General features: G+C 38.4%; 1 protein-coding gene across 1 annotated transcript; it reads right to left on the reverse strand.

The window, feature by feature from the left end:
* Positions 1-258: 258 nt before the first annotated feature.
* Positions 259-23550, reverse strand: LOC111155953 (solute carrier family 5 member 7). Its single transcript, XM_022516435.1, has 8 exons — positions 23373-23550; positions 18987-19100; positions 18079-18234; positions 13041-13189; positions 9852-9995; positions 5644-5797; positions 1910-2127; positions 259-885 (listed from the first exon to the last, which is right to left on the reverse strand). Exons 1-8 carry the CDS (start codon positions 23548-23550, stop codon positions 259-261), a joined length of 1740 nt encoding a protein of 579 aa, XP_022372143.1.
* Positions 23551-27891: the final 4341 nt, after the last annotated feature.

Raw genomic sequence — 27891 nt, forward strand, 5'->3', positions numbered from 1 at the left:
GAATACTTAAGAAAACTAACTAGAGTCAGAATCGAGTGAGGATGAGAAATACTGATGAGAAAGCAAGCTGTTGCTTTCACAGATGCTTCCTTCTCGCTTGGGTTGCATTTGTGCAATTGCACTTCTATATGGATCTTTGTCCTCCTGAATGCTGTTCGCTTTTAAAGTATATTTTTTATATGCTGCAATCCATCCCTCCCAGACTAGCCTGCCGTGGCACTCAGTTTGTGAAAGCAGTATTTTATTTGAATGGGGTCATTACGCGTTATCTTCAGTCCCAGACCCTTCTGGGCTGGAGTCGATGTCGACGAAGGCCTCCTTATTGGTAAACGTGGAGCTGAGAGTTAGGCTTTGTCGGGGCTTCACAGGGGCAAGTTCATCCAATTTAATATTTTCATTTTTGACCAGAATCGTCTTATCCATGTTTTCTTCACTGTGCCTTGCAACAACAGCATCGAACACATCTAATTTGGGAGGCAAGCTTCCACTTTCAAATAGGTATTTGGCTAGATAGGAGATGCAAATGTTGGATAAGAACGAGGTAATCATGGCGAGGGTTTTAAATGGGAATCTCTGGTTATATATGCCATTCTTATCCGAGTAGTAGCCAGGGTAAAAGATCAAGGGCTGAAGGTACAGATATGGCTCCCCGCCGGTGATTCTCAGGAAAAGGCCAGACACGTAACCCGCCACAGCCCCGTACGTGTTAGTTCCCTTGACAAAGAGCACACAGAGCAGCTGGGGGAAGATGATGATGTAAACGAGGTCTGAGCTGAGGTACCAGAGCCCGTACACGGTCTTCGTGAGTAAGGCCATGGCTGTGGCGGACGCTCCAAACACAAACACCGTGATTCTCATGACCCAGATGATTTCTTTGTCTGATGCCTGCAAGAAATTGCCACAGTGACAGCTTTTCACACAGTGCGTTGGTTCATTTAGGTGAAGAGTGAGATGCCTCTCTGCACTTTAAAACTGGTCTAAACAATTCCCCTGGTTCATACAGTTCAGCATGGGCAAAATCAGCCTAAACCACAGCAGAGGAAGTAAGCCATCTAGGTGGCCTCCCTGGTGGGCCTTTAGGAGGGGTTTCTGTGTGCCATGTGCAGAAGCAAGGGCAGCTACACGTTTCCCTGAATGTGCATGGGAGAGGGGCATGAGCTACTGTGCCCCCATAGGGGAATAATAATGCAAGAAAGGACTTCACATAAAGGACTTTACATATTAAGGAATAATTCCTAGGTGGCTGTGAGGAGGCATGGCCCACTCTTGCTTGCTGTCTTCTGGGAGTCCCACCATCTTTAAGTCTAGCCACCTTAAAAACAAGTGGGACCATCTTGTTCACTATGACCTAGAAAAACTAGAGAAAGACAAAGCCTCAGTGAAGGAGGAAGGTGAATAGGGCTATTGGCTCCTCAGTGACACAACAGTGCTGTTCTGCACTGACTTGATTTAGTCAGGTCAATCACACCGAGAGGCAATTTTCTTACCGATGTAGACTTGGGAGTTCAACTGCACAAATGCCCACAAAATAACGTGCTCACTATGTTCTGCTTCAAACTTGATTAAACTCAAAGTTTTTTTGATATTTTAGGTTTCATGACTCTTTCATTAGAAAGACAAGAAATGTAAATTATAACAATATGAATGTACCTCTCAAAAAATACTAGTGTTGATATGTTCCCTTCCATATGAACATGAATGATAACATGCGTTAAAAATGTTTATGTACAGCTTAAATAAAATTCAGCATTATTTAACCTTGTGTGCTTAATCAAACTAGGGTCTGATTTTAATATAGGATATTACTACATATATAATACTACAGACACAATAAATATAAAGGTGACAGCAACAACAACAACAACAAAACAACAACAATAATGTTATGTCTGAAAAGAAACATTCTTACATTTTGTCTGAACGAAAGCTGGTAGATGTTCCGGGCAAACATGGAACTTGCTGACAAGATGGAAGAATCTGCTGAGGACATAACAGCAGCAGAAACTGCACCAAGACCAAAGAAAGAAATGTACACAGGGCAGAGGTACTTCAGAACAATTGGTAAAATCATGTCTGCTTCATTGTTGTCTTTGGGATCTAGAGGCCCATATGAAGTCTGGTTCCAGTCTGTTGAATAGAAAAAAACAAATATAAAAGCATCCAAAGAACCGTATGTTCTTTATCTATCTGGGAGTCATCCTATCTACTAAGAGCTTTTGAAATTCAGAATGTATTAATAAGTCTAATTAGAGGAGAAGTCTATAATTCGGTCTAGAAATCTAACTAGGTATATTGGTCTAAGTGGGTGGAAAGTCCATTGTCTTATATATAATTCTGGCTTCTAATGGGTTTGGATACACTTAGCCTTATTCATAAGTCCTATTATCTATCTATCTATCTATCTATCATCTATCTATCTATCTATCATCTATCTATCATCTATCTAATCATCTATGAATCATCATCTATCATCTATCTGCCTATCTTTCAATCATCAGTTATCTATCTACTTATCTACCTAGTTATTACCTATTTCTCTTCTGTAATTATGACATAAAATTGTACAGAATCACAGAACACAAATGTTATAAGACAAAAGCATGGAGTATTTCTTCAATCAGTTGGAGATGTGAGAGGACACTTAGTGATCCAGTCCTCAGTCACACATGCATTAATGTTTAGGCAATAGTGGAGATATTCTCACCCATCCTCTTCCTGTATATAAACTTGGTTTTGGAGCACCCTCAGTATTATTTTCCCCCCAACTAAATTCCTTCTTGCATTGGATTCCACTTATTGGAAACAGGGGGCATGGTAGATAAAGGAAAGTCCTTGTTTATTGAGTAGAAAGTGCAGGTATGAGACTGAACTTCAGAAGGATTTTGGAATCTGGATACAGGACTCAAAACATAAAAGATAGAAAAAGTCTCAAGGAAACAGGAGGGCATGGGCACCAGAGATGCCCAGACAACAGTTTGCAGCACATCTCTAAGTCTGTGAGCCAGGCTGTTAAAAACAATGTTAAAAGCAAGTTTGACATTGTGTGGATAAGAGAGAAATGGGCAGAAAATGGCAAGTGCTTGATTTTATTAAAACAAGAAGTAAAAAGAAGAATCATCATTGGATTCATTCAGTGGTTCACAAACCTTAATGAACATTGGGATCTCTCAGGCATGCCTTTACAATGCAGAATATCCTGAAAGATTCTGATAGCATAGGTCTGAATGATGATACTATTTGCCAAGTCTGGGAAGTCACCAAATTATAGTTAGTGCAAAATATTAACCTTTGGAGTAAAATTTTATTACAGAGTGTTACCAGTTTATTTTATCTCACAAAATAACAATGTGAAGCTGATTTAGAAATTACATACATAAATTGTACAACGACTACATTTTTAAACAATAAATAATATATATATGCCTGAAAAATTTTTTTTAAAACCACAAAGCCAAAGTAAACATGCAGTTTCTTCAAATATATAAAAGGTTTTTTGAAAAAAATAAAATAAGAAAATGTGCTTTCAAGGTTTTACACTTGAAACTTAGAAATTATATCTGCTATTGATACTACAAGGAAAATAAGACACTGTATTTTTTGTTTAAGAAAGTTTATGTCTTTTTATCATAATTGAAGGAGTTGCATGATCAATTAAACACTGTCAGCATTATTTTCCAAAATTTTCCATTATTCTTTTAAATGTGGCCAAAAACCTAAGTGTTTTGACTTATACAAACCTATCCATTACCAGTTGAAGACTCACCAATATTAATATTTTTTTTCAACAGAATCTGAGATGCACCACTAGTAAAATAAGGTATAAGATTTTTTACATTTTATGATAAGTTGGTCTGCTGAACTCTAGAATTCATAGAAGAAATTACATCTTCAAACTGACTTTTTAGCTAGTGAAATTCTGCATTGTGCTAATTAATCTGTTTTTTTCTTATTAAGTAGAAAATGGCCATTAAGACTTTATTGTAAAGGGTACAAAAATATCTTGTGCACCATGCAAGATAGAGAAAATCATGGTGAAAACAAACAAAAAAATAAGTTTATCTTTGAATAAATAGTTCTTTTTTTATTGTGTTATATTAATCATATAGTACATCATTAGTTTTTGATGTAGTGTTTCATGCTTCATTGTTTGGGTATAACACCCAGTTCTGTTTACTCATACTATAGTGTACTGAAGAATACAAAGGAATCTTTAAATGTACATTAATATAGCTCCTTTTTTATTTGCTTAACTTTGATGGTATAATTCCAGGACCAAATAAGAGTAGTTTCCCTTGGATCTTACCACTTTTTTCTTCCTCCATTTTCTACTATGGTTGTTCAAAGCTAGGCTTTGTTGAAGCCAATTTTATAGCACTCATTGAGACTATTATGGTGCCAGAAATAACAACCAAGAATGTGTACTCAATCCAAGAAAAAAATAGAGTTCACATTGGTTTTTTCTGTCTGTTGTCCTACAACACACACACACACACACACACACGCACACACACACACACAGGCACACCCACACACAGACAGAAGTCAGATCGGTTTTCTGATTGTGACATAAGTGCTATCTTTTATTCAAAGGCACCCAATCACCTTTGTCAGTCATCTTTTTAAGTGTTTGTTTATGTCATGAAGGAACAATTGGAATGGAAAATATACACTATGAACCATGACTGCTCTTGTAAAGGTTACATAATCCAATAAGTAGCTCTATTAATTGAAAATCAAAATAGCCGTGAGTTTATCACCCTGTATCATCTCTACAAAACACAGTGGAGTGAAGGGCAAACTTCTTTAGTTTGTTTTAATGATATCTACCTACAGGAATTCTTTGAATTTGGGTTACTGTGATGTATTTTCATGAATGCTCATGGAAGTTATATAACATAGATATGTAAGTGTCAGGAGTAATTAACAATTTCAATTAAATTAATGGTGAGATTTTAGAAATGTTTTAGATAGAGGCTAACTAGGAGATAAGCATCTTACAATGATCTTTTTACCAAATTTGAATAAATTATTCCCTAAGTCTCAGTCCCTTAATTTTACCTTTACCTGCGCACTTATTGATTTATTTCTCCAAGAAAGAAAACTCTTAATTAACAAACAATTACAAATGTAAAGCGAAAATCTCAAGTTCAAACTGGTCTTTAGGTGTCATTAAATTTCTAAGCCAGTAGATTTCAAATCAGGTTAAGTTTGACCAACCAAGGGGCTTTAAAAAAAACCCTAGTCTCTGGCTCCACCTTATATTATTAAAATAAAATCCCTGTGGGGTAGGATACAAAGAGCTATTTTTTAAAGCATCTCTTCTCCTCCCCAGATGATGTCAATGTGTACTTTTGTTGAGAACTACTGTTGACAGAATTACATATACACAATTGATAAGTATATCAACATGAAGGGGTATGCTCACATATATTTTATTGGTGGGGAGAGCATTAAAAAATGGAGACACTGAGCTATGATACAATTACTTGAATGCTATAATAAAGGTCTCTATATGAATATGATGAGAAACATTCAAGTAAGTGGAGGTAAGAGGGCAAGTGAGAGAGAGAGGGCAGCTGGGTGGTAATTGGTCATTTCAGTGAAATCTCAGTGGGTCAGTTAGTGAAGTTGCAAGAGATATACCTGTTGATGCTCCAATGGCCCCAATGAGTATGGCTGGTAGAGCCATCACCAGGCATCCAAAAGCTGCCAGGAAAGACAGCACCTGAGCATAAGTGGCTGAGGATGAAGAGAGGACCCTCTGGAAGTAGGCTTGCCATGGGATTCCACCCATCATCTGCATGGGAACAAAAGGGACTCAGAATGAATTGGAGCCAAGCAATATGTATTAGGTATTTTTATTTTTATTTATTTATTTTTTTAAAAGATTTTATTTATTTATTTGACAGAGATCACAAGTAGGGAGACAGGCAGGCAGAGAGAGAGAGAGAGGAGGAAGCAGGCTCTCTGCTGAGCAGACAGCCCGATGCGGGGCTCGATCCCAGGACCCCGGGATCACGACCTGAGCCGAAGGCAGAGGCTTTAACCCACTGAACCACCCAGGTGCCCCTGTATTAGGTATTTTTAAATAAGATTTTTTTATAGTCACATTCACAGTAGTCCTATGTATGATTCTTATGTACCATAAATGGTCCTACCTGCCAAACACCTCAATTGCAATCACGTCGTTGTCCTGTTTTCAACTGTGCAGAATTTCCTGAAGTTTTTTCCTTCGTCATTACATAGCCCAATCTTTTATATTCTTTAATTTACCTACTTCAAACTGCACTACAACTATCCAGAACCTTTCAATTTGTTTTCACCTGGAGGTTTTAACCATCATAATTTTTTTTCAAAAAAATTAAGATTCTGAAAGGAGTAATTTTAATTTGAATTACTAAAACCCAATAAATATTTCTGGACCAGGTAGTATGATGGTTTTGATGGGAATGGTTCTTGCTCTGGAGCTCCCTGTTCACTGGAAGAGTCAATGAAATGTAGTGTTTTCCAAAGCAGGGTGTGCAGGGTGCTCAAGACAATATAAAGAGCATCAAAGGAAATATTAGAATTTCCATTTATACTCAATTTTACCTCATATTTACATGTTACTTTTTCAATTAAATGATATAACATATTAGTACACTATGTGTAAGTAATTCATAACTACACATACCTACATTGGGAGTATGCTTAAAATTCTTATTGAGGATATACAATCATAAAAGTTTTGGAGACAGTGAACTGTAATGTAATTTGTTGCCTTCTATAAGGAGGTATGAATGGGAAGAAAATTGAGAACAATTAATTAATTAGGGGTAACAGAGGCAGGGGGAAAAGTGGGAGGAAGGACAACTGCATAGTAATTGACATGGAGTCAGTCTTAAGCATTGAGAGGTTATCACAAGGTAGAGATGGAGAGAGAAAAGAGCACCTAGCAGAGAATTCAGTGTGAAAAAGGAAGAAAGAAAAAAAGCAATGAAGCTGCTCTGAGACCACTGTTTCTTTAGTTTAATTAAAGGTTAGGGTGTGTGGGAGTGGCTAAAGAGGAGGCTGGGGAATACCTTTCCCATGATTACAGCCATGGTTCTTTGACTTGCTTAGAGTCAGTGTTCAATAAATACTTATCATATGAATGAGTGAACTGGTGAATGAATTTCCATATTCCAATGTACTGAAGCTGTTTCTTTAATTGTCTGTCTTCTCTCACTGGGCTCTAAATTCTGGGATGTATTGTTTATCACTTTCACCTCTGTGCTAAGAGTGCTTGTCATGTATTGATTCCAGGATAATCTCCTCATATAAAAGCTATACATGTTCAAAAGTTAAAAAAAAAGTAAAAGAAGAAATTCTAAAATTCATAATCCATGCCTCAAGTCTATATTCTTCCAAAACTTTTCCTTTGGTTTGTAACTTGTTAATCAATATAGATCTTCCTTGACTTATGTTGGTGTTACATCTCAATAAACCCATCGTAAACTGAAAAAATCTGAAGTCAAAATCCAAAATGCATTTAATACACCTAAACTATTGAACATCATAGCTCAACCTAGCCTACCTTAACGTGCTTAGAACACGGACATTAGCCTAGTTTGGCAAGTCATTTAACATAAATGTTAGATACTTTATAATGAAGTCTTGATTATTTTATATAATTCGTTGAGTACTATACCTAAAGTTAATAGCATCTTGGTGTATGGGTTCAGAATGTTTGTGAGTGTATCTGTTGTTCACCCTCATGGCTGACTGGGAGCTGTGGCTGGCTGCAGGTGCCCAGCACAATGAGAGAGGATCATACCACATACTGCTAGCCTAGGAAAAGACCAAAATTCAAAGTATGCTTTCTACTGAATGCTATCGCTTTCTCACCACTGCAAAGTTGAAAACCTGTTAAGTCAAACCATTACAAGTCAGGACTATATGAATATCACTAACATTTTCTATCCTAATGAATATTCACCAATAATTTCAATGCCTGTATGAATTGATACACTCTAATTTTACATGCCAATCTCTCTGGACATTTAAGTCATCAGACCTTTGTAAGTAAGGTAAAACCTGACCTCCACAGACAAACAGAAGCCCTGACATCAAAGGTGGAAGATGGATTAGGACAAGTGAGATGCAGGTGGGCTGCTGCATGGAGACTGTGAAGGGCCACCACAACAGGCCAGGGGAGGATTGCTATCAGCAAGCAGGTTCAAGGTGGGGCTGGGAGATCCCTCAGAGGTATCCAGAGCAGGACTCCACAAGTCACTTATGACAAGTGGAAGTTCAGAGAGACAGTTGGAAGATCAGAGACCCTTGGTGAAACATTTCTTGGCATACTTCTACAGTTCACTCACTCATTCATTCAACATCTACTGTTTCACTACCACTTACGCTACATTTTGAAGAATGAACGGGACTTGGCCATGTAATTTGGGGGGATGGAAGAAACTTTAGCAGTCATTGGATATAATGCATTATTTTGAAGATTAATAAATCTGAGGACTGAAGTATAGTGTAGGAGAAATGACTTCAGGGTCTTGATGCTTTATTTCAATCCATCTCTCAGACAAGAGTGTGATTATCAACAGACTACCTATCTTCTCTGAGTGCCATAATCTCCTCCATATCATCATAAATATACACTGCCATGCAGATATAATTTCACATATGTGTTATATTTAACTCCTTTCTCCATTCAATTCATAATTATAAGCCATTCTAGAAAAGTGTCAGCCAATACATTTCTTAACAATCCTTGGGAAAGAAGCTGTGCCCTCACCCCACCACTGGAAACAAACTGTTTACATGTTTTCCTGTCTTCTTACCAGGAATTTTTCTTTTTCTTTCTTTCTTTTTTTTGTTTTTTTAAAGATTTTATTTATTTATTTAACAGATGGAGATTGCAAGTAGGCAGAGAGGCAGGCAGAAAGGGAGGGGGGGGAAGCAGGCTCCCTGCTGAGCAGAGAGCCTGATGTGGTGCTCGATCCCAGGACTCTGGGATCATGACCTGAGCCGAAGGCAGAGGCTTAACCCACTGAGCCACCCAGGTGCCCTTTACCAGGAATTCTTCTATTGGGACAGACACATCAACTTTAAGTGCTGAAATTTAGCAAAGTGCAACAAATACAAAGTGAAATCACAAAATATTATGAGCCCTTTAAAAAGGAAACAAAAATAATTTCCCCTTCACTTTGATATAAACATTAATCTATTTATTTTGAAATTAAATACAATGTTTTATTTTTGTAAGTAACCCCTCCAGTTAGCAAAATCACAAAATCTGGCAGGTTCTTTTGGCTTTCCCCTCTTCTGTCAATCTGTGATCTGCCTTTATTGTTTCTGTGCCCCACGTCTCACTACCAACACCTTCACCCTAAAGTTCTGCATGTTCCTAAGCTGTCTCTGACTTCCCAGCGCTTCTTTCTTGGCATCTTTCTTGAATGACACCTCTTTTCCCAACTTCTATGTGCACTAAAGCCCTTTTGACAATAATTTGCTTATCAGTAATTAGGGACTAAACGGGCTACTTACTCCGAAATACAAATTAAAACTTTCAGATGGCGTGGCCCCAGGTTGGGGAAGTCCCTGGGGGTAGGGCATGCTGTTCCTGACTTACAGCACAACAGAAATATGGATACACCATACATCACACCATAGACATTCTCCCTTTAAGACTTCACTTTCTCTCCACATTGACACTAGTCAGCTGCCAGTAAGTGGCCCCATCTTCCAACAAGAAGCAGTCAATGCAGAAAGAGATGTGAGCCAGTAGGTGAAATTTACATACAAGCCTTAAATCTTAAAAATGCATTTGATTTTAGGAAAAAATGAGATTGCAGTCCTCAGGTAAGGGCATTACTTACCAACAGCAGAAAACTATCAAGCCAAGTGTAGACTTCAAATGATTCAATGGTCCCCAGCCAAGGCTTTTGATACTTGGTATGCAGAGCAGTATACCCAATGTCAGTAACTGCAGAATGTGACAGGGCAAAAGGGACGCTGATCCACTGCAACCAAAGAGGGGCGTGACAGAGTTAAGCTACGACTTTTGCCACACGTTTTATTTTTTCATAGACCACACAGCTCAGTTTTTCCTTCTGTTCAGACAGAGAAGAACCTGGAATCACCTTCTTTGTGGGACGCCATGAAATTCTGATTTAAAAAGTTAGAGTAACATATTATCTATACCTGCATTTATTTACACCATGTCCTATCAGTTATAGAAGTAGTCAGCCAACATTTGGGAAGAAAACATTAAATTTAAGAACATTAAGTATATCTTAATGGGGAGGCCTTCCATGGGGAGCAAGGTAAAAAGGAGAACATATGGGGTGAGTCCTCAGATCTTTTGTGTGACAAGGTGTGCTGGCATGGGAGTGGCTTAGGGAAATGGGATAGATAAACATAAACACATGGCAAGAAATCTGAATTGAAAGCAAAGGGATCTATATTTTGTTCTGTAGCAACTGGAAGCTAGAGGCATTTCTCCCGAGTTGTAAAAAGTTTTTAGTAGATTTCATCTGCATTTTGATATCGTAGATGTGAACAGTGAGCTTAGGAGAAGGAGGAGTCAGGAGAAATAGTAGGTGCACTGATATGACCCAGATGAAAGCCTTAAATAGAGCCATCATATTGGAAATGGAAAGACACTGGTACAGGAAAGGGTTCTGAAGGGAGATTGAGGAACCCTTAGATTACAGCAGGAAGAGATCAGAGAGAGAAAATGAACAGATGAACTCCAAGTTTATAGCGGTGGAGCTCCAAGGATGGTGATAAAATCAACAGAATTGGAGAATTTGAGAAAAAGAGATAGTTTAAGGTGTGAATTGATTCATTAATTATGTATGCATGTATAACCATTTGCAGCTTGGAAAACAAACCAAGCTTGGCCTTTTACTCAGTCAAGTCAATAGTCTCTTAACTAGTAACCAAGACAACTAGATTCCTCATCAGTTTAGTCACATTTTGTAGAAGAAAACCACTCTAACATCTGTCCCCACAGATATTTGTCCCATCGCCGTTATGTTGGCATGCCTGATTTATATCCCTGTGTATTTTAAGTTCTGGTCTCATGAAAGGCAATGAGAAATGACATATATCATCAATAAATAGCTTCACCCCCTGGCATTGTCTTTCTTTCTTTCTAAAATTTATTTATTTGACAGAGAGATCACAAGCAGGCAGAGCAGCAGGCAGAGAGAGAGGGGAAAGCAGGCTCCCCGCTGAGCAGAGAGCCCCATGCAATGCAATGCGGGGCCTGATCCCAGGACCCTGAGATCATGACCTGAGCCTAAGGCAGAGGCTTAACCCACTGAGCCACCCAGGTGCCCCAGCTACTTTCTTTCTCTTCTAAAAAAAAAGATTTTATTTATTTATTTATTTGACAGAGAGATCACAAGTAGGCAGAGAGGCAGGCAGAGAGAGAGGGGGAAGCAGGCTCCCTGCTGAGCAGAGTGCCCAATGCGGGGCTCAATCCCACGACCCTGAGATCATGACCTGAGCTGAAGGCAGACTCTTAACTGACTGAGCCACCCAGGTACCACAGCATTGCCTTTCTTAAAATACCAAGTGCATCTGCTTAGAGATCTGTCATTGCCAAACCAAACTTGCTTCCAATGTTCCGAACAGAGATCTATTTCTGGAAGTTTATGATGATGCTAAGGAGAATTCTGAATTTCAGCACTGTCCACTTGCTTCTGACAATTTAAAAATAAGAAAATAGGAGTCATTGAGCAAATTAAATTGACTTGAGTTCAATAAAGCTACTAGTGAAAGATTCCATGACATGCACACAGATGCTAAGGGAAAAAGAGGAAATGTTGTGATCATTGCTAGCATATGTCAGTTTATGGCTAAGCTGTAATTTTAGTTGTAGTCCAGTTGTTTAAAAATTTCTTCCCATTATTGAAGATGCTAGAAAATTAAAAAAAAATGAATATGAGATTTGACTTCATTTTTCATTTCTGTCTAGTGCAAACACGAAAATAAAGAGCTTTTCTTTCTGAGAAAAAGAAGGAAAAAAGAGAAGCCTCAAAGGGTACTTTAATCATCCATGAGAAGGGAGTCATGATGTGCAGTCTCAGCTTCTTCTCTCTGTGGCCTTTCTCCAAGGGCACTGGCCCTATAGGCTACACAGCCGGGGTAACAATCATGTGTATGAACTCACTACAGTGCCCAGCATGGAGTGCTCATGCCATTTTCTTGGATATGTCCTAGATGTTGGATATTATTATATGTGTAATAATACAGTCTTCACATTTAAGATATTGAAGTTGCAAAGTCTCATCATTGACTAAAATGTGTTCATAATATACAAAAGCACTTTTATCAATAGTATCAATAATATGTCTCATAATTATACAATACTTTTTACTGAATAAAACACACATAGATTACATAATCTACTTTAGGACTTAAAAGCAATACATGATAAATCTTGTTAGTGCCTTATATAATTAAACATTTTCTTTGTTTTTAGACCCCCCAAATAGTAAAGATTAATATTGAAACCCACAGTTTTTTGAATGGGATAATTTCTGTCTTATGAGCAGTCTTATGGATCAATTAAAATGATTACAGGGAAACGTTAAGAGACCAATGTAGGGGGTACCTGGGTGGCTCAGTCAGTTAAGCATCTGCCTTCAGCTCAGGTCATGATCCTTGGGTCCTTGGATTGAGCCTCACACTGGGTTCCCCACTCAGTGACATCTTAACTCTGAGTAAAATGTGTTGCCTTCAAACTCAAGGAAGGGCACACGTAGGTTTCCCCTCAAATGTAGGCATGAAGGAAAGGAAGCTTTAGAACTTTCTAAGAATTAAACTGAGAGCATATTTTCTGTCAAAAAACAAGAAAATGACTACAGTTTTTTGTCCAATTAATTCGCTGAGAAATTTGAAATTTCAAATGGTACATGACTTACTATGTATTACTCATGATGGAAAATAACATTTCTATTAATTTTTGCTGAGTTCATATAAAATGCCACATTACCATTTAGAAAGAAGAAGGAGAATAAAGTAAAAGAAGAAAGTCTGTAACTGGCTCCACTTACCAGGCCTATGAAGATGCAGAAAAGCTGAACAACATCGGTGTAGGCCACGGAGTAGAGACCACCCACCAGCGTGTACAGAGTGGCGATCAGTGCAGAGACAATGACAGAAGCTTGCACGTTGACGTTAATGATCACGCTGATGGTGGCTCCTGAAGCAGACAAGAGAATTCTGTGGTCAAGGCACTCAAGTGGATTCCACTTTCTGTTCAAGGATATACTGAATGTTCAGTGACAGCAGGTACTTCCCCATGTCATGTGAAATGTATTGGATGATAACAGTTAATGTAAGTTTTCATATAAAAATCTTAAAATCTCTATAACTTGCATATGTGTATGTATATATATACTTATGTATATAATACATATATATTTAAAAATATTCTTTCTTTCTGAAATTGATGATTTGGTAACTTGTTCATGTGGGACACCCAAAATCCATGACATGACTTTAGAATTCCATGATATATATTAGCTATATGCAATATATTTATTCATATCCTTGAAATAAGCACAATCACCCATTTTCTATTTTGCATTAACTCTGACCCCACTAGCTTTTAAAATTTATTTTTATTTATTTTTATTTTTTTAAAGATGTATTTATTTATTTTTGAGAGAGAAGTAGAGAGAGAGCAAACAGGGGAAGGGGCAGAAGGAAAGAATATCCAAGCAGGCTCCCACCGAGCGCAAAGCCCAACTTGAGGCTTGATCTCATGACCCATGAGATCAGGACCTGAGGTGACACCAAGATTCAGACACTTAACCAACTGATCCACCCAGGTGCCTCCTTGTTAGCTTTTTTTAGATAACAGATGGTAAAAAGTACCAAGGCTTAAGACAATTTTGTAAAAGAAAATCATAAAATTGTTAAATTTTATTCCAGTCCCACTGCTAGATTTTAACATCCTCTTTCTAAGTAATTTTCATTAGCAGAGCTTTTTTTTATTAGCAGAGTTTTAAATCTGCCTTAGAAATAAAATTTATGTTTTCCCTAAGTTGTGACTTTGTTTATTGTGTTTGTTAGTGTCTATATTTCCAGTGAGAATATTAGGGAATGCACAATTGGATCACTATGGTTCCTGGACTTCCAGTTTGGAATTCACTTGCTGGTTTACAAACCCTTTCCCATTGTTCTCTAAGTTATATAGTTTATATGTTATATTACTAACACAGCAATTATAGGAATGTTAACATACACAGAACAAATATGTGATTTTTTTGGGTATCATTAATTGCAATCTTATGTTCTGCTACTGCTACCATCCCTCAATTGCATGCTAACAGTGTATGCAACCTACCAGAGATGAAAATCCATTTTATGAAGGAGCAAATAATATATATAATATCAAAGATAACAATATAAGTATTTTTCAAGATTTTTTTCTTAGTACTTTGGGTTTGGTTAACAAAATTATTTTCTTAAGTAAAGATAATTAATAAAAGGAAAAGCCTGGTAAGGAATTGGAGGATGAAGAAAAGGGAATGCAGTCAATTATTTCAATTATTTATAAGTGACTTTGGATAATTGAGTTATTTTTGTATAGAAACATAACAAGCTTTTTTTCCCCTTGCAATTATTTACTTCATGTTGAAACTTTAGTTGCAATTCTTTGCCATTCTTTTGGTCTGGTTTCCTCCTTTAATAACAACATTTCTAAGCCATATCTCATGAATTTTGAAAAGAACAATTATTACCCTGCCTCTTTGGGCTGCTGTTTAATTTTCTACCCATTAGTAAGTCTTACTTTTACTAATGCTACACCTCCAAAAGGTGGGGTGGGAGGCTACATGCTATAGAAGAAAGAGCACTAGACTAGGATCCTAAAGATTTGGATATTGGTAAATACTACCATTTGGTTGCAACTCAGTGGTTTTAAAAAGAAGTCACCAGCCTTCCTATCACTATAAAGACTGGGATAAATTTTTTTCTCAAAAATATTTTCTAAAGATTCCATCATTTGTAGTGAATAAAATAAGTTTATACTTCCAGATCTGTTATGAAATATTACTTTATTCATGCAACCACAAAAATAAACATACTATAAATAAAGTTATAAACATTCACTGAATTTGAGTTGTGAGAAGTATAAACATACATTTTTTTAAGGTTTTATTTATTTATTTACTTAGAGTGCATGAGTTGAGAGAAGGGTGGAAGGAGAGGGAAAGAGAAATCCTAAGCAGACCCTGTCCTGAGTGTGCAGCATGATGCAGGGCTCAATCCCATGTCCCCGAGATCATGACCTGGACTGAAATCAAGCGTCGATGCTTAACTGACTGAGCCATCCAGGCACACCTAAATATGTATTTCTTAAAAAAAAAAATGCATATAGGGCCACCTGGGTGGCTCAGTGGGTTAAAGCCTCTGCCTTCGGCTCAGGTCGTGATCTCAGTGTCCTCGGATCGAGCCCTGCATCAGGCTCTCTGCTCAGTGGGGAGCCTGCTTCCCCATTCCCCTGCCTGTGATCTCTCTCTCTGTCAAATAAATAAATAAAATCTTTAAAAAATTGCATATAAAGGATGTGCATTTACGCCAAAAAGACAGTTTAAAATTCTCCTAAGTTTCAGTGGTGAACTAAGCACGGTCACAAGAAGGTGGTAATAGATCTTATATTTGTCTATTCTTAAGCATTCCAAGTTATTTCTAATAAACGCTAATTTTGTGTTATGTCCAACTATCATTTTTGAAGAAAATTTAATCTAAAAAGGCACATTCTCTTTACCAGAGCATATATTTCAAGAAATAGCAGCAGTGTTTTTATACATGTTGTTTGAGATGTGTATGCATCTATGTAGAGAGGGATATATATATCAACATATATATATATAAAAAAATATATATTTACATATATATTGTCACACACACAGACATAGACACACACACATATACAAAAATAACTAATTGCAGCAAAGTTTAGAGTTTAGGTCAAGTTTATATTTCCAAAATAAAATACTTTAGAAATATTAGTTGGGGCACCTGTGTGGCTCAGTCAGTTGAGTGACTCTTGATGTAGACTCAGATCATGATCTTAGGGTTGTGAGATTGAGACTTATGGCAGACTCCATGCTCAGCAGGGAGTCTGCTTCTCTCTCTCTCACCCTCTGCCCCTCCCCCTGCTCATGCTCTCTTTCTCTTAAAAAAAAAAAAAACCTTTTTAAAAAAGAGAAATATTAGTATATTAATTCAATTCTCCCCTTAGGGCTCTATTATATAAATTGGTCTTTATTCCATGAGAGTGAACATTTTGTATTCTGTTAGCAATTCAGCCCACTCCTTTTAAAATACCTCAGCTGGGGCGCCTGGGTGGCTCAGTGGGTTAAAGCCTCTGCCTTCGGCTCAGGTCATGATCCCAGGGTCCTGGGATCGAGCCCCACATCGGGCTCTCTGCTCCGTGGGGAGCCTGCTTCCTCCTCTCTCTCTCTCTCTGCCTGCCTCTCTGCCTACTTGTGATCTCTGTCTGTCAAATAAATAAGTAAAATCTTAAAGAAAAAAATACCTCAGTGGGCAGCTTGTCTTAAAATCAGCATTTTTTAGTGTTGAAACTAATGACAAATAAACTACCCATTGCTTCTTGGCTAATGAGAGCAAGGTGGGAAGGGAGGTATATTTTTACACATAATTTCATTAGGATATAAGTGCAGTGGTAACTGTGGAGTATTATTATATTGCACCAAGAATGTGCAACATTTTCCACTGAGTTATACAGTATTTTATAGTTATTGAGTTCTCTTCTTTTCTACATCAAATCTTCCCTTCATTTTACAGTTGAAGACCAAGAAGGTAAGATTATATGGGAATCTGAAAAAGAAAGGAGTGAAAGGTAACATAAACAAATATCTGATATTACAGAGGTCAGATCTGATGATAATACTGAAGCCAGAAGACAAGTTTGTGGTCTGGAATATATACTGTAGAAGGACATTCATCTTATCTTACTTTTGGTTTGACCACGTGGGGTCTAACTGTAGACTGAAGCCCTTTATCTTCCTTTGGAAGAAATGATGGAGAGAAACACACACAGATGCTTGGATGTCAAACATGCACATAGTTCACCGAGGAAGGTGTTGGAACTTCCAACCCTGTTGATCTTCAAGAAGGAAATCAATGCTCAGTGAAGTGGTTTATATTTCACCTTGATCAAAAGGCAGGTTATTAAGCCTGACTGAAGATCTCCCAACATCCCACTGAAATCTCTCATTTTCTAAACCTTACACGTGGGCTGAGAATCAGTGAGCCCAGGATGGGCTGTCCCTTAGCATTAATTGGAGTCTAAGTTCATTTTCTAGATCCCTAAACGTGTTTACAACTCAGTACTTTAGGATTACATTGAGAAAAGAAGTACCGTTGTTTTTCTTCTCTTTTGAAGAAAGAGATAATTTGCTCACTCATTCATTTATTTGTGATAAAATTACAACCATTAACAAGACACAAATCCTGCCTTCAAGAAATTTATAATCCCTTTTGTGAGGTTGGTTTTGGGTGTGATACAGATAAACAGGCACATAATCACACAAAGTGACAAGTCCAGTGAAAAGAGAATTCCACGTGCTTAGGGAAGCCCACAGGAAAGTCATCCAGCAAGGTCAGGATTATGATTCAAGTAAATGAGGTCTAAGAGAAGACTGAAGGACATTTTCTGGTTAGGTGGGCGGAAATCAAAAAGGCAGAGGGGGAACAAGGCCAAAGTAGAGGGCACCTGCACTTTCACAGTGTTAGAGGCAAGAGAGGAGGTGAAGTCTAGAGTTATAGAAGAAGGAAGGGAGGGATAATGAGAGGAATCAGAGCCTAAGTCATAAAAAGCTTTATGCACTCACTTAAAAGTTTGGAAAGGAGCAGTTAAGAGACATGAGCAGATTTGCATTTTAGAAGGATGAGTCTGTACTATGTGTAGACTAGAGGAGGAGCCCTGCACAATAAGCACGGAGATGGTTGCATTCATCAAGATGACGGAGGCTGCAGGTGGCCTGGCCTGTGGCTTAAGCGAGTAAAGTTGGGTATGTGATGTTCCGTTAACCAGAGCAAGGCAGAGGTCCTTACCTAAGGCAGAGAAAATGGCAGCAGCCCAAAACATTTCTCCCATTAGCGCAGGAATAAATAGGAGCCCACCCATGCGTTTTCCATAGATCTGCTGAAACGGGTCTAACATGGTCACATATCCCTTGGAACGCATAGGCTTTGCAAAGAACAAACCACCTAAAATAAATTAAACAAGTGTTTATGAGCAAATAAAAAATTTATAATATAATAGTCTTTGCCAACTTTTACTATGCTATAATTTCTCAAGGGAAATAATTTTTTTAGAACACTGATATGTGTGGAAGAACCGGTCTGAAATATACTGTGAGTACAGAACCAAGACATATTTAGCAACCAAACATGTATTTCTTAATACATTTGTCATTATATGCATCCAAAGGACCACTGAATGGTATCCAAAGCATGTGGGTTGAAAAACATGGACCGGTGTGGCACTCACTAAAATGTCTTTGTATCACCAAGCATAGCATTCAGACACTGATTAAGCACATGATCCAATGAATGTATTTTAAGTGAAAAAAAAAAAAAAAAAAAAAAAGGAACTCTGTTATATAATATTTTTGACCTTTCCTTAGAGTAGCTACAAAAAGAAATTCAGATATAATTCAAGTTGATTCATTGTTAATGATACCTCTGTACTATTTTTGAAAGGAAAAAAATCATATGCTAAGAAATTCACTCTTGCCATAGATCAAAGGATTTAAAAAAAAACATATTCCACAATCAAGGGATCAAATAATCTTAAGCATAGTGTTACTGATTTCTGGTAACATTTACTTGAGAGATCTCTGGTAACATTTTCTTTTTCACAATAGTTATTCACAGTTTGACTTGTTATTTCATTTGTTATTTGTACTCCTATTCTTTATGCTTTACTGGTGGGTCACTAAGGTTTAACTTTCACTTACCTAAAATCAGACTAAGAGAATATCCAATTGGTGCCTGAGCCCAAGCTAGACCATAATCTGGTACATACACTGCTTCAGCTGTCCCGTTGATGTAACCTCCTCCAACCCAGGTGGCTGAAATAGAATGAACAGTGAGGGAAAGATGCCACCATACCTATCATACCCTAGACCTGCTCAGTTTAACACAGTCCCCATTAGCCTCCTGTGACTATTGAGCTCCTGAAATATAGTTAGTCTGGTTTGAAATGTTATGAGTGTAAAATACACATTGGATTTCAAAGACTGACTATGCAAAAGTAAATGTAAGCTGTCTCAATAATTTTTTTGTGTTAATTACCTGGTGAAATGAAAATATTTTCAATGTATTGAGTTAAATACATTCTATTATTTACATTTATTCCCCTATTTTTTTCATGTTCTTTAAAGTGGTTTGCAGAAAATGTAACATTCTTTTTATGGTTCACATCGTATTTCTCTTGGATAGTGTTGCCCTGGGTGTTTTCTGAGTCCATTTAGTCATCAATACTTTCAAACAATATTGTTATATCCCAAAGTCTGACATTATATTCAAAATATATGACAATTTCTATTCTCAATAGTAGTACAACTTTTTCACCAGCTTCCATAACATGAGGTCAAGTTTCTTTATTTTAAGATCCTTCTGTTTTAATCGTATTCATCTTCTCACATTGATCACAATTACCTTCCTGAGCAGGAAGAGGAGAGGGGGGTAGGGCAGGGTGGAGCAGGGTGGGAATGGGGGAGGGGATGTGTGTGCGGTTACAGATGTATGTGCTTGTTTTTTTTTATTTTATTTTTATTGATAAGACCACTTCTTAAACACTCTGAGTACATAGGATTTTGGCAGATCTGTTCTCCATCACAGCATACTACTTACTTTCTTAAATTGTTAAAGGAGAGAGGACACTTCTACTCCAAGGTGTCCTAAAATGAGTTTTCCCCCTCCCCCTTCCCAAGTGTCCAACATACACTTAGGCATAAGAAATAGCATTTAGTATTTGATGTAGACTGCATACCTACTTGCATTCTTTGTTTTAATCTGGGTCTTTTAGAAAGATATTTGATATTTCATGAAGCATAATAAGAAATACTATCTTCTTCAGGTATTATTTAATAGAATATCTGTAGCATAATAGTTGAAGGAGGAAGTCAAGGAATCAAAGAAAACACATGTTGGTTAAACAAGGTTGGACCAAGAAGGATCTATAAACTCTACCATTTTCAGTGAGAAAGCAATACCACATCTGATTATTCTATTTGAATTTGATTGTGATAAAGCTAAAGTTAATGGAACACTTAAATCTTTATGTGTTCATACCTTTGAAGAATATCGCCAAAATATTTTAAAGAATCCATTGTAGAATTTGTGTAAGATTATAAGGAACATAGGCTGGCTTACCGTATATGAGTCTTAATTCTAGGCTGTATCATCTAATTGGGACTAAAACTTGACTCTGAAAAGTTATCTGAAATCTCATAGAATGTAAGTAGAATAAATAATTTGTCAAACACAGGTGTCTCTATTGTGTTCATGCCAAAATTTATCTGACTTTTGATCCAAATACAAAGCAAAAAAGAAAATGTTGTAGGGTTAGTACTATTGTTTAAAAGTTAACATGAGAAGAGCTCTCTACAAAGGAATTTGAAGCGCATTTAAGTGGAAAGTTTACAATCAAAATCCTAAAGTGGACAAGTATGCACTTAGCAGCCACTCTCATCTGCTTGGGAGCTTTTACATGGGAGTTAACAAATAAAAAAAAGCTATTAAAAATTAATTAAATAATTTAAATTATTAAAAAATACAAAAAAATAAAAATAAATAGGGATGCCCCCTCCACTGGGTGTCTAACTGGGACTTGAATAAATGATTCTCACAGGTGCAGAATCAGACCTGATTCTCCTGCCAGGCAACTGGAACTACTAACAACATGCCAACAATGTTTCATTGCATAAAGTAAATGGTCTTATGAGCACAAAGCTTATCAGTGATCACTTTTCATTTTGTAGGTCTCCTCTCCCTTGTCCAGAACAAACTTGGCGACTGAATGATTATCAACTTGGTTACTTATCATGTTAAAGTCCTCATATTTTTACCAGCCTCGTCCCTTCTATACCAGAATTTGCTCTGCATGTCTGTATATTTCATGTCAGATTCACCAGTGAGAACAAGAATTCTTTCAACCTATATGCATTTTTTATTTTTTAAACTTTATTCTTTATCAAATATATACAATCAATGAATCTGACAAGGTTTAGGTAATACAGTTTGTATTTTAAATGAATTATGAGACTGACCACGATTCTTTTCAGACCTGAAAGACTGAAAAAAATCTTTAAAAAATGAGCTAGACCATGGGGCGCCTGGGTGGCTCAGTGGGTTAAAAAATGAGCTAGACCATGACCCATCTTATGAAACATCATGATTCAAATTTTTCTATATACCTTAATAGACTGTTACATCATTCTAGATGACAAGAGAACAAATTCTGAAATATTATCTTTATGAACACAGTAGATACAGCATTAAATCAGAGTAATAGAACATTATAAGAATGAAAAAAATTAGTCATCAAATACTTTGATATAGAACAGCTCATTTATTCTTTTCAACAGTTTTTTGAGGGAGATCAACTTTCTTTGTTTTATTTTGTTTTTCTTCTCATTTTCTTTGTACAGAAAAAAACCTGAAGGGAGTACAATCACAATGTTTTAATTCCCTTCCAATGCCAGTATCACATCTGGATCTTTAGGGCAATGAAGAAATGTTTGCAGTATAATAAACAATGAAAATGAAGATGTAAAGTTGTGTCCAGTGTTCATCAGTAGGTGGATAATAAAAGAAACAACATCTGGAAATGTACACCAACATTTCAGGAAACGTATATGCCGGCGGTAGTCTTATGGATGATTCTCACTCTGTTTTTGTACTTATCTAAATGTGCATATTAAATTTCACAGAAAATATTTTGCATGATACAATTTGCTCTATGTATGTGTTTATGTAGAAAAACTGAGAAACAGAGGGTTAAAAAGGACCTCTTTACATACAATGTGCCTTTATAAAGAAAGGGGATGCAGTCAGCTGGAGGTCTGCCTGCAGCGCTTTGTGCAGGAGACTCAGGGCGTGGCTGTCAGAAGACCTGGGTTTGGTGCTGATTCTAGTCCTTGTTAACCACGTAACTCTGTGTCCTTACTTAACCCCAGAGTCCTTTCACAGTACTCAAATATAAAGAATTTCATGAAGATCGCACGAAACCATATATAGTTGACAGAGTTAAACAACATAAAATGTTTGTATCTGAAAAATAAAACCTATAGTCCATAAACTACTCTAGAATATGATAAGTTTCAGATGGCCAGCAGTGACGTAGTCTTCACGGATTGCTTTGGTGAACTACTCCATTTATAGATGAATCACCTTAAGAGCACATCAGGCTTGAAACTGGGCAACATTTGGATATAATTTCTGATGGGATATTTTCCAATGAGCCCTCAGAGTTCCAGTTAGTGTGGATTAATTTGCTAATGTTTAAAAACCTAATAAGAATCAGAAGTGAAATGTGTGTTGTTAGTGAATATGTATCAAATAATGTTAAAGATATAATTTTAAATTGTTGTTTTTCAGAAATATTTTCTACAACCAAGGAGAGTATAAAAGAGAAGCAAGTTACCTCTTAAACAGAACCACCTTGGGGCATCAGATCCTCAGAACCCAGAGGTGGTTGGAGTGGGGCTGCAGATGCTGGCTGGGGCATTTCTGTTAGGACCACCCTAGTTTTTCCCCTTTTATATCAAGGTTCTTGGAATTTTTTTTTTTTCCCAGTGCTGTGGATTCCTAATATGTGATTGTCTTCTCTGAGGGAATTAGTTTACTAAATGGGAGAATTAGATTTCAAAACAGGGCATCTATCAATTTGGAATTGTGTTGCCCCTAACTGATTTATTCAGTTGAAAGCCATCACGAGTTAATGTTCACTGACATCCATCATTTAAGACAACCCAAAGTCACAACTTTGCGCCTGTGTTAGTGAACGTGATGAGACGCTGACTTTATCACATAACTTGTAAGACCAAGACACTTTTCTCCACCTCTTTGTTTTTACTGTTCCCACCCACCAAACTGTCCAGATAGCCCAGATTCCTTTCATTGATATTCTGGCCAGCGATTTATTATAAAATCATTTTGTTCAAGTACTACTGAGTTGCAACCATTTTACCGTTGTTTTAAATAAATGTGAAATTATTTTTAGAATATATAAGCAGTGAACAAAAGGAATCCCCAAAGGACAAAGGCTAAGATCTGCTTTGTCACTCTGAGAAGCCAAGGAGGGGTGGACAGCACGGAGCGGAGGCATCAGAACCTACCTGTCATGGTAAATCCACCCACCAGCAGACCAATGTCTCGGCCACCAACTATGATGGCCTCGCTGCGCTCTTCTGAGCTGCCACTGTTTTTGGTTCTCCAGGCTGCCCATATTCCAACCAGCAATATTAGAAGGTAGAACACGATGATAGCTATCAGTCCTTCCACATGGAAAGTCATTTTTAGTTAGGGGTCCAGATTCTTCCACAGCTAGCTACTTCATTAAGATTTCTGAAGAAAATACAGTAATGCATTAAAAACCAGCCAAGCATGCATAGGCAGCTGGGAATAAACCAGCTGGCTCATGAGAGATCCTGTACCACTTACAGGAACAGCACACTGAAATTACATATGACACTAGCAGTTGCCAACACAGCCCACTATTTTATTATAATTACTATTTAACAGTTTAATATTGTTTTGAGCTTTCAAGAAAAAGAAAAAAAAATAGAAAATGCTGCTGAACAAATACAACCACCATCACTTTTTGTGTTTAATAAATTCTTTCAATTTAAAATTAACCTTGTCTTGTAACTTGGTCAAGAAACCATTTCCAAAGATTATGTATTTGGCTTTTGGAACTAACTTACTATTCCATCTAGAATGATTCAGTAATGTAAAGGGTATTGTAAAACTACTCTGAGAATCTAGCATAATCTTACATCCATTCATTCACTCATTCATTCATTCCTCTTCCTCTCCTTTCAAACAATTTCAGGGAATGGTTCCAAAAGTAATGTGGCGTGCAAATACCGGGGGGTGGGGGGGAAGCTTTAGGAACATCAGTTTCAAAAACACATCAATTCCGATTTTCAACAAGTGCCTGTGGTCCAAGTTACTGTACCAACTAAAGATGTTACATTGTTTGAAGAGTGCACCCTCTTGGCCAGCTCTTTCTTCCTCATCCATTGTTCTTTGCTCTGTCATCTCTCCCCCACCCTCTTAATGGTATATACAAGAAAACGATAAAAAATACAGAATTGCCTAAAAATATAAGAGGACGTCAAAGGTATTAAAAACAAGACTCTTAAGAGACAGATGTCAAGTTCTAACGCCTGCACTTTCTGGAATTCTTGTTCTCTGTTATTTTTCAGCCCTTGCGATAATGGCTACTTCATGCACTCGCGTTCACACAAGCCCGTTTCTGGGAGAAATTCAAGTATTTGTTTCTGCAGGTGGGTGATATGACCCTTGGGCGAAAGAACTAGCTAGCCTCCTTCGGATTCAGGGAAGTGAAAGAAGCGGCCTGGATGCGCTCCGCTTTTGTGAGCATCGGAACGGGGAAGTTCTTTCGTTTCCCCGCCCAGCCCGGGGGATCTCCTGCTCCACATTATCCCTCCCGCGCCCCCGCGGTCCCTCTACAGCGCCCGGACTTTCCCGCCCGCCGAGGCGCCTCGAGGGTTATGGGTGCCAGAGAGTGGACCCGCCCGCACATTCCCACCGAGAGGCGAAAAAGCCGCGTCCTTGGGACTTAAAAACGCCGGCGGGGCGGCCACGGTGTTCCCGGGGTGCCGACTCCGAGGCACCCAGATGCCCGCTCTGTTCCTACCTGGAGTGGCTGCCGCGCCGGGAAGCGCTCCGCCGTCTGTGGCTCGTCCCGGGGCCGCCGCCCAGGCACCGCCGGGTTGGGGGCTCCAAGGGTGTGGAGAGCGGGGGAGGGTCAGGGGTGCGGAGGGGCGAGGAGTAGGGCAAAGCAGCGGGGTTCCAGCCTCTGGTCTCCCAGAACCTGGGCGCGCGCAGAGCTGACAGGTGTGTGAGCTGGAGCGGAGGGCTCTCGACGCGGGCGAGGTGGTGATCGATCCCAGTATTGGCAAAAGTCCCCTTTATAAGGGCGACCGGCGGGGGCGTTCGTCAGAGCTGGGAAGGCGGACGTCAGAGCAAAGTAGTGCTGGGGCGGGTGCTGGGGGAGAGTGCCCTCGCGCGCTACGTGGCTGTGGGGGTGCGGAGGGACGGTGGCCGAGGGACTGGGCAGAGCCTGGTCTCCCGGCTAGCCCCGCCGAGGTATCCCGCGCCCAGGCGGTGCGGGCCGAGTCCCCGCCACTCCCACTCCCCTCCTCCGGGAAGGAAGGCGTGTTCAGGAGGGTCATTTCCCATTCTGCTTTCCCATGACTCTAGTTGAAAGCCGAGAATAGAGAGGCTGGGAGGGTCTGAGAGCATCGGGTTTTCAGAAGGAGCAGATGGAAGTCCCACAGAGAGGAAGGGGCGAGAGTTGTATTTCAAGATTTTGCCCGAAATGGTTTCTTAAATCTCTCACGGAGTAGAGGGGCTCTCTCCCACTGCTTCCCATGCGCCCTAGGTGGAGGCTGGTTCCGGCTGCCCTGGTGAGGGGTTCTCTGAAGATAATTCAGGAAGGTTTCCAAAGTCATTTTAAATTCATGTCCCTTCTGCTTAAAAATGGGGTTTAAAGGAAAGACTATTAAGAGTTGTCCAAAAGAACAATGAAGTTATCACCCAAGCCTTGCTTACCTACCAAAAAATCCAATTAAGCATGACAAAAAATCTACTGTATAAATTTAAAATGACCTATCATCTATCATATCTATTCCTAGAAATCTATATTTAATGTCTAGATTATTTATATATCCATGAACATAGTTACACATCCATAACTCTCTTTATATATCTAGATATATAGATAGATTGATAGACAAAGATATTTGTGTGTATTTATATATATCCATGAGTGTATGGAAAAAGAGAGAAGAGTCACAAATCACAAAGCCACAAGTCTCTCTGGTCACTTTCTTCCTTTTTTCCATATTCCTCCATGGCAGTCTATTGAACAATGAAATATGTAAATCTAGTAGCTGATAGAATAAGTAAGAGTACTCTTTAATTACTGGTTACTTCTCTCTAGGTGAAATTTTTAGACCATCTCCCATTTTCTTTTTATTTTTTTTTTTAATGATTTATTTATTTATTTATTTATTTGTCAGAGAGAGAGAGAGAGAGAGAGAGAATGCACAAGCAAGCAGAATGGCAGGCAAAGGCAGAGAGAGAAGCAGGCTCCCTGCTGAGCAAGGAGCCCGATTCGGGACTCAATCCCAGGATGCCTGGATTGTGACCTGAGTGGAAGGCAGCAGCTTAACCGACTGAGCCACCCAGGCATTCCCCATCCCCCATTTTCTTATGCTGGGTTTGGAAATGAACTTTCAAATTTATGTCTCTCAAATTTATAAATACTTCTTTGCTTTGTTCTCTATATAAACAGTAACTGCATCCAATCACCTTGTTTGAGATAAGAGGCTGATGGAATTCAAACAGAAATTAGGACAAAGGAGAAGGACCTGCACAGAGAATTCTTTCATCTGGTTCAAATGATTAGCTCACTGATTTTCTGGAAAAGGTTTTGAAAGTCCTTCAATGTAACCCCCATTTTTACATGGAAGGGTAATGCATTTAAGCAATTTTAAGGAACTGATACAGAGGAAACAGAGATGGAATTTCATATCATTACTCAAGTACTTTTCAACAGAAACTCATTCATTCATTCATTCTTGATTTTGTTTTTGACAGTTATATATAAGTCAATTTCTGATTCTGGACTTTGGCCACAGGTTAATTTAGTGTCTTCCCTATCAGAATACACTTAAGGTGATGATGACAAAAAACTTGTGTTGGTAGCAGAGCAGATGTAGTCAATGAGAGTGTATGAAGTAGTGCACGAGGCTAAGGTCTAGGGGGCTAGACTCAAATCCAAAGACGTGGCTGTCCTCAGAGAAATATCGCCAGGGCTTTAGGCTGAAGGAATTGGGAATGCAGCCAGGACACAAAGCTCTCTGTGGGGTCCACCTAATCCACTTTAAGAGGACAGATTTGCCAGCCTCTAGATTCAGTGCCAGATCTGGCAAGGTACAATGACCTTGAAGTTGGCCAAAACAATCCTGACCTGGCGGAGCAGCTATCCTTCATGACAGAAGGCACCAGTTGAAAATAACAACTGCTGATGTAGTGAGTCTACTTCTGTGGAGACATTTCCTCATTTGCTGAGCCCTTTGAGCTTCTGCATCTGATCTAATGATGACGTCACTTGTGAACTTCTGCTCTAGGATGTACTTTCCCAGACACCCATTTCTGTTTTGTCCTCAATACATACTCCTTCATCCACTCTCCTAAGAATATAAAAAGTACATAGCCGTGGAAGCTTTGGAAGACAAAAAGGCAGATTTTGCTTTTCTAAGTCATTTATTCATTTAATAAACATCTCTTAAGTGCATCCGGTGTTCTAAGCACTGTCCTAAGTACTGAGAAACGTGTGGAAAATTATATTGTCCTTGCCCTCAGGCAATTTATCATTAGTGAAAGGAAAGCAGGAACAAAAAAACAAAAGCTCTACTTGAATATACTATTATAAATGCTGGCAAAGATATTTCATATCCGCGCACACAGATTTTATGGAAAGCAAACAAAAAGGCTTTAACCAGACCAAGGTATTCTTAGAGGAGGGGGAGAGTCATTCATTCAACAGACACAATGTGAAGATCTACTGTGTGCCAGGAATTATGAGAGATGCCAGGTACA

Source organism: Enhydra lutris, unplaced genomic scaffold (genome assembly GCF_002288905.1).
Source record: "Enhydra lutris kenyoni isolate GAN:26980312 unplaced genomic scaffold, ASM228890v2 scaffoldscaffold44, whole genome shotgun sequence".
NCBI lineage: Eukaryota > Metazoa > Chordata > Mammalia > Carnivora > Mustelidae > Enhydra > Enhydra lutris.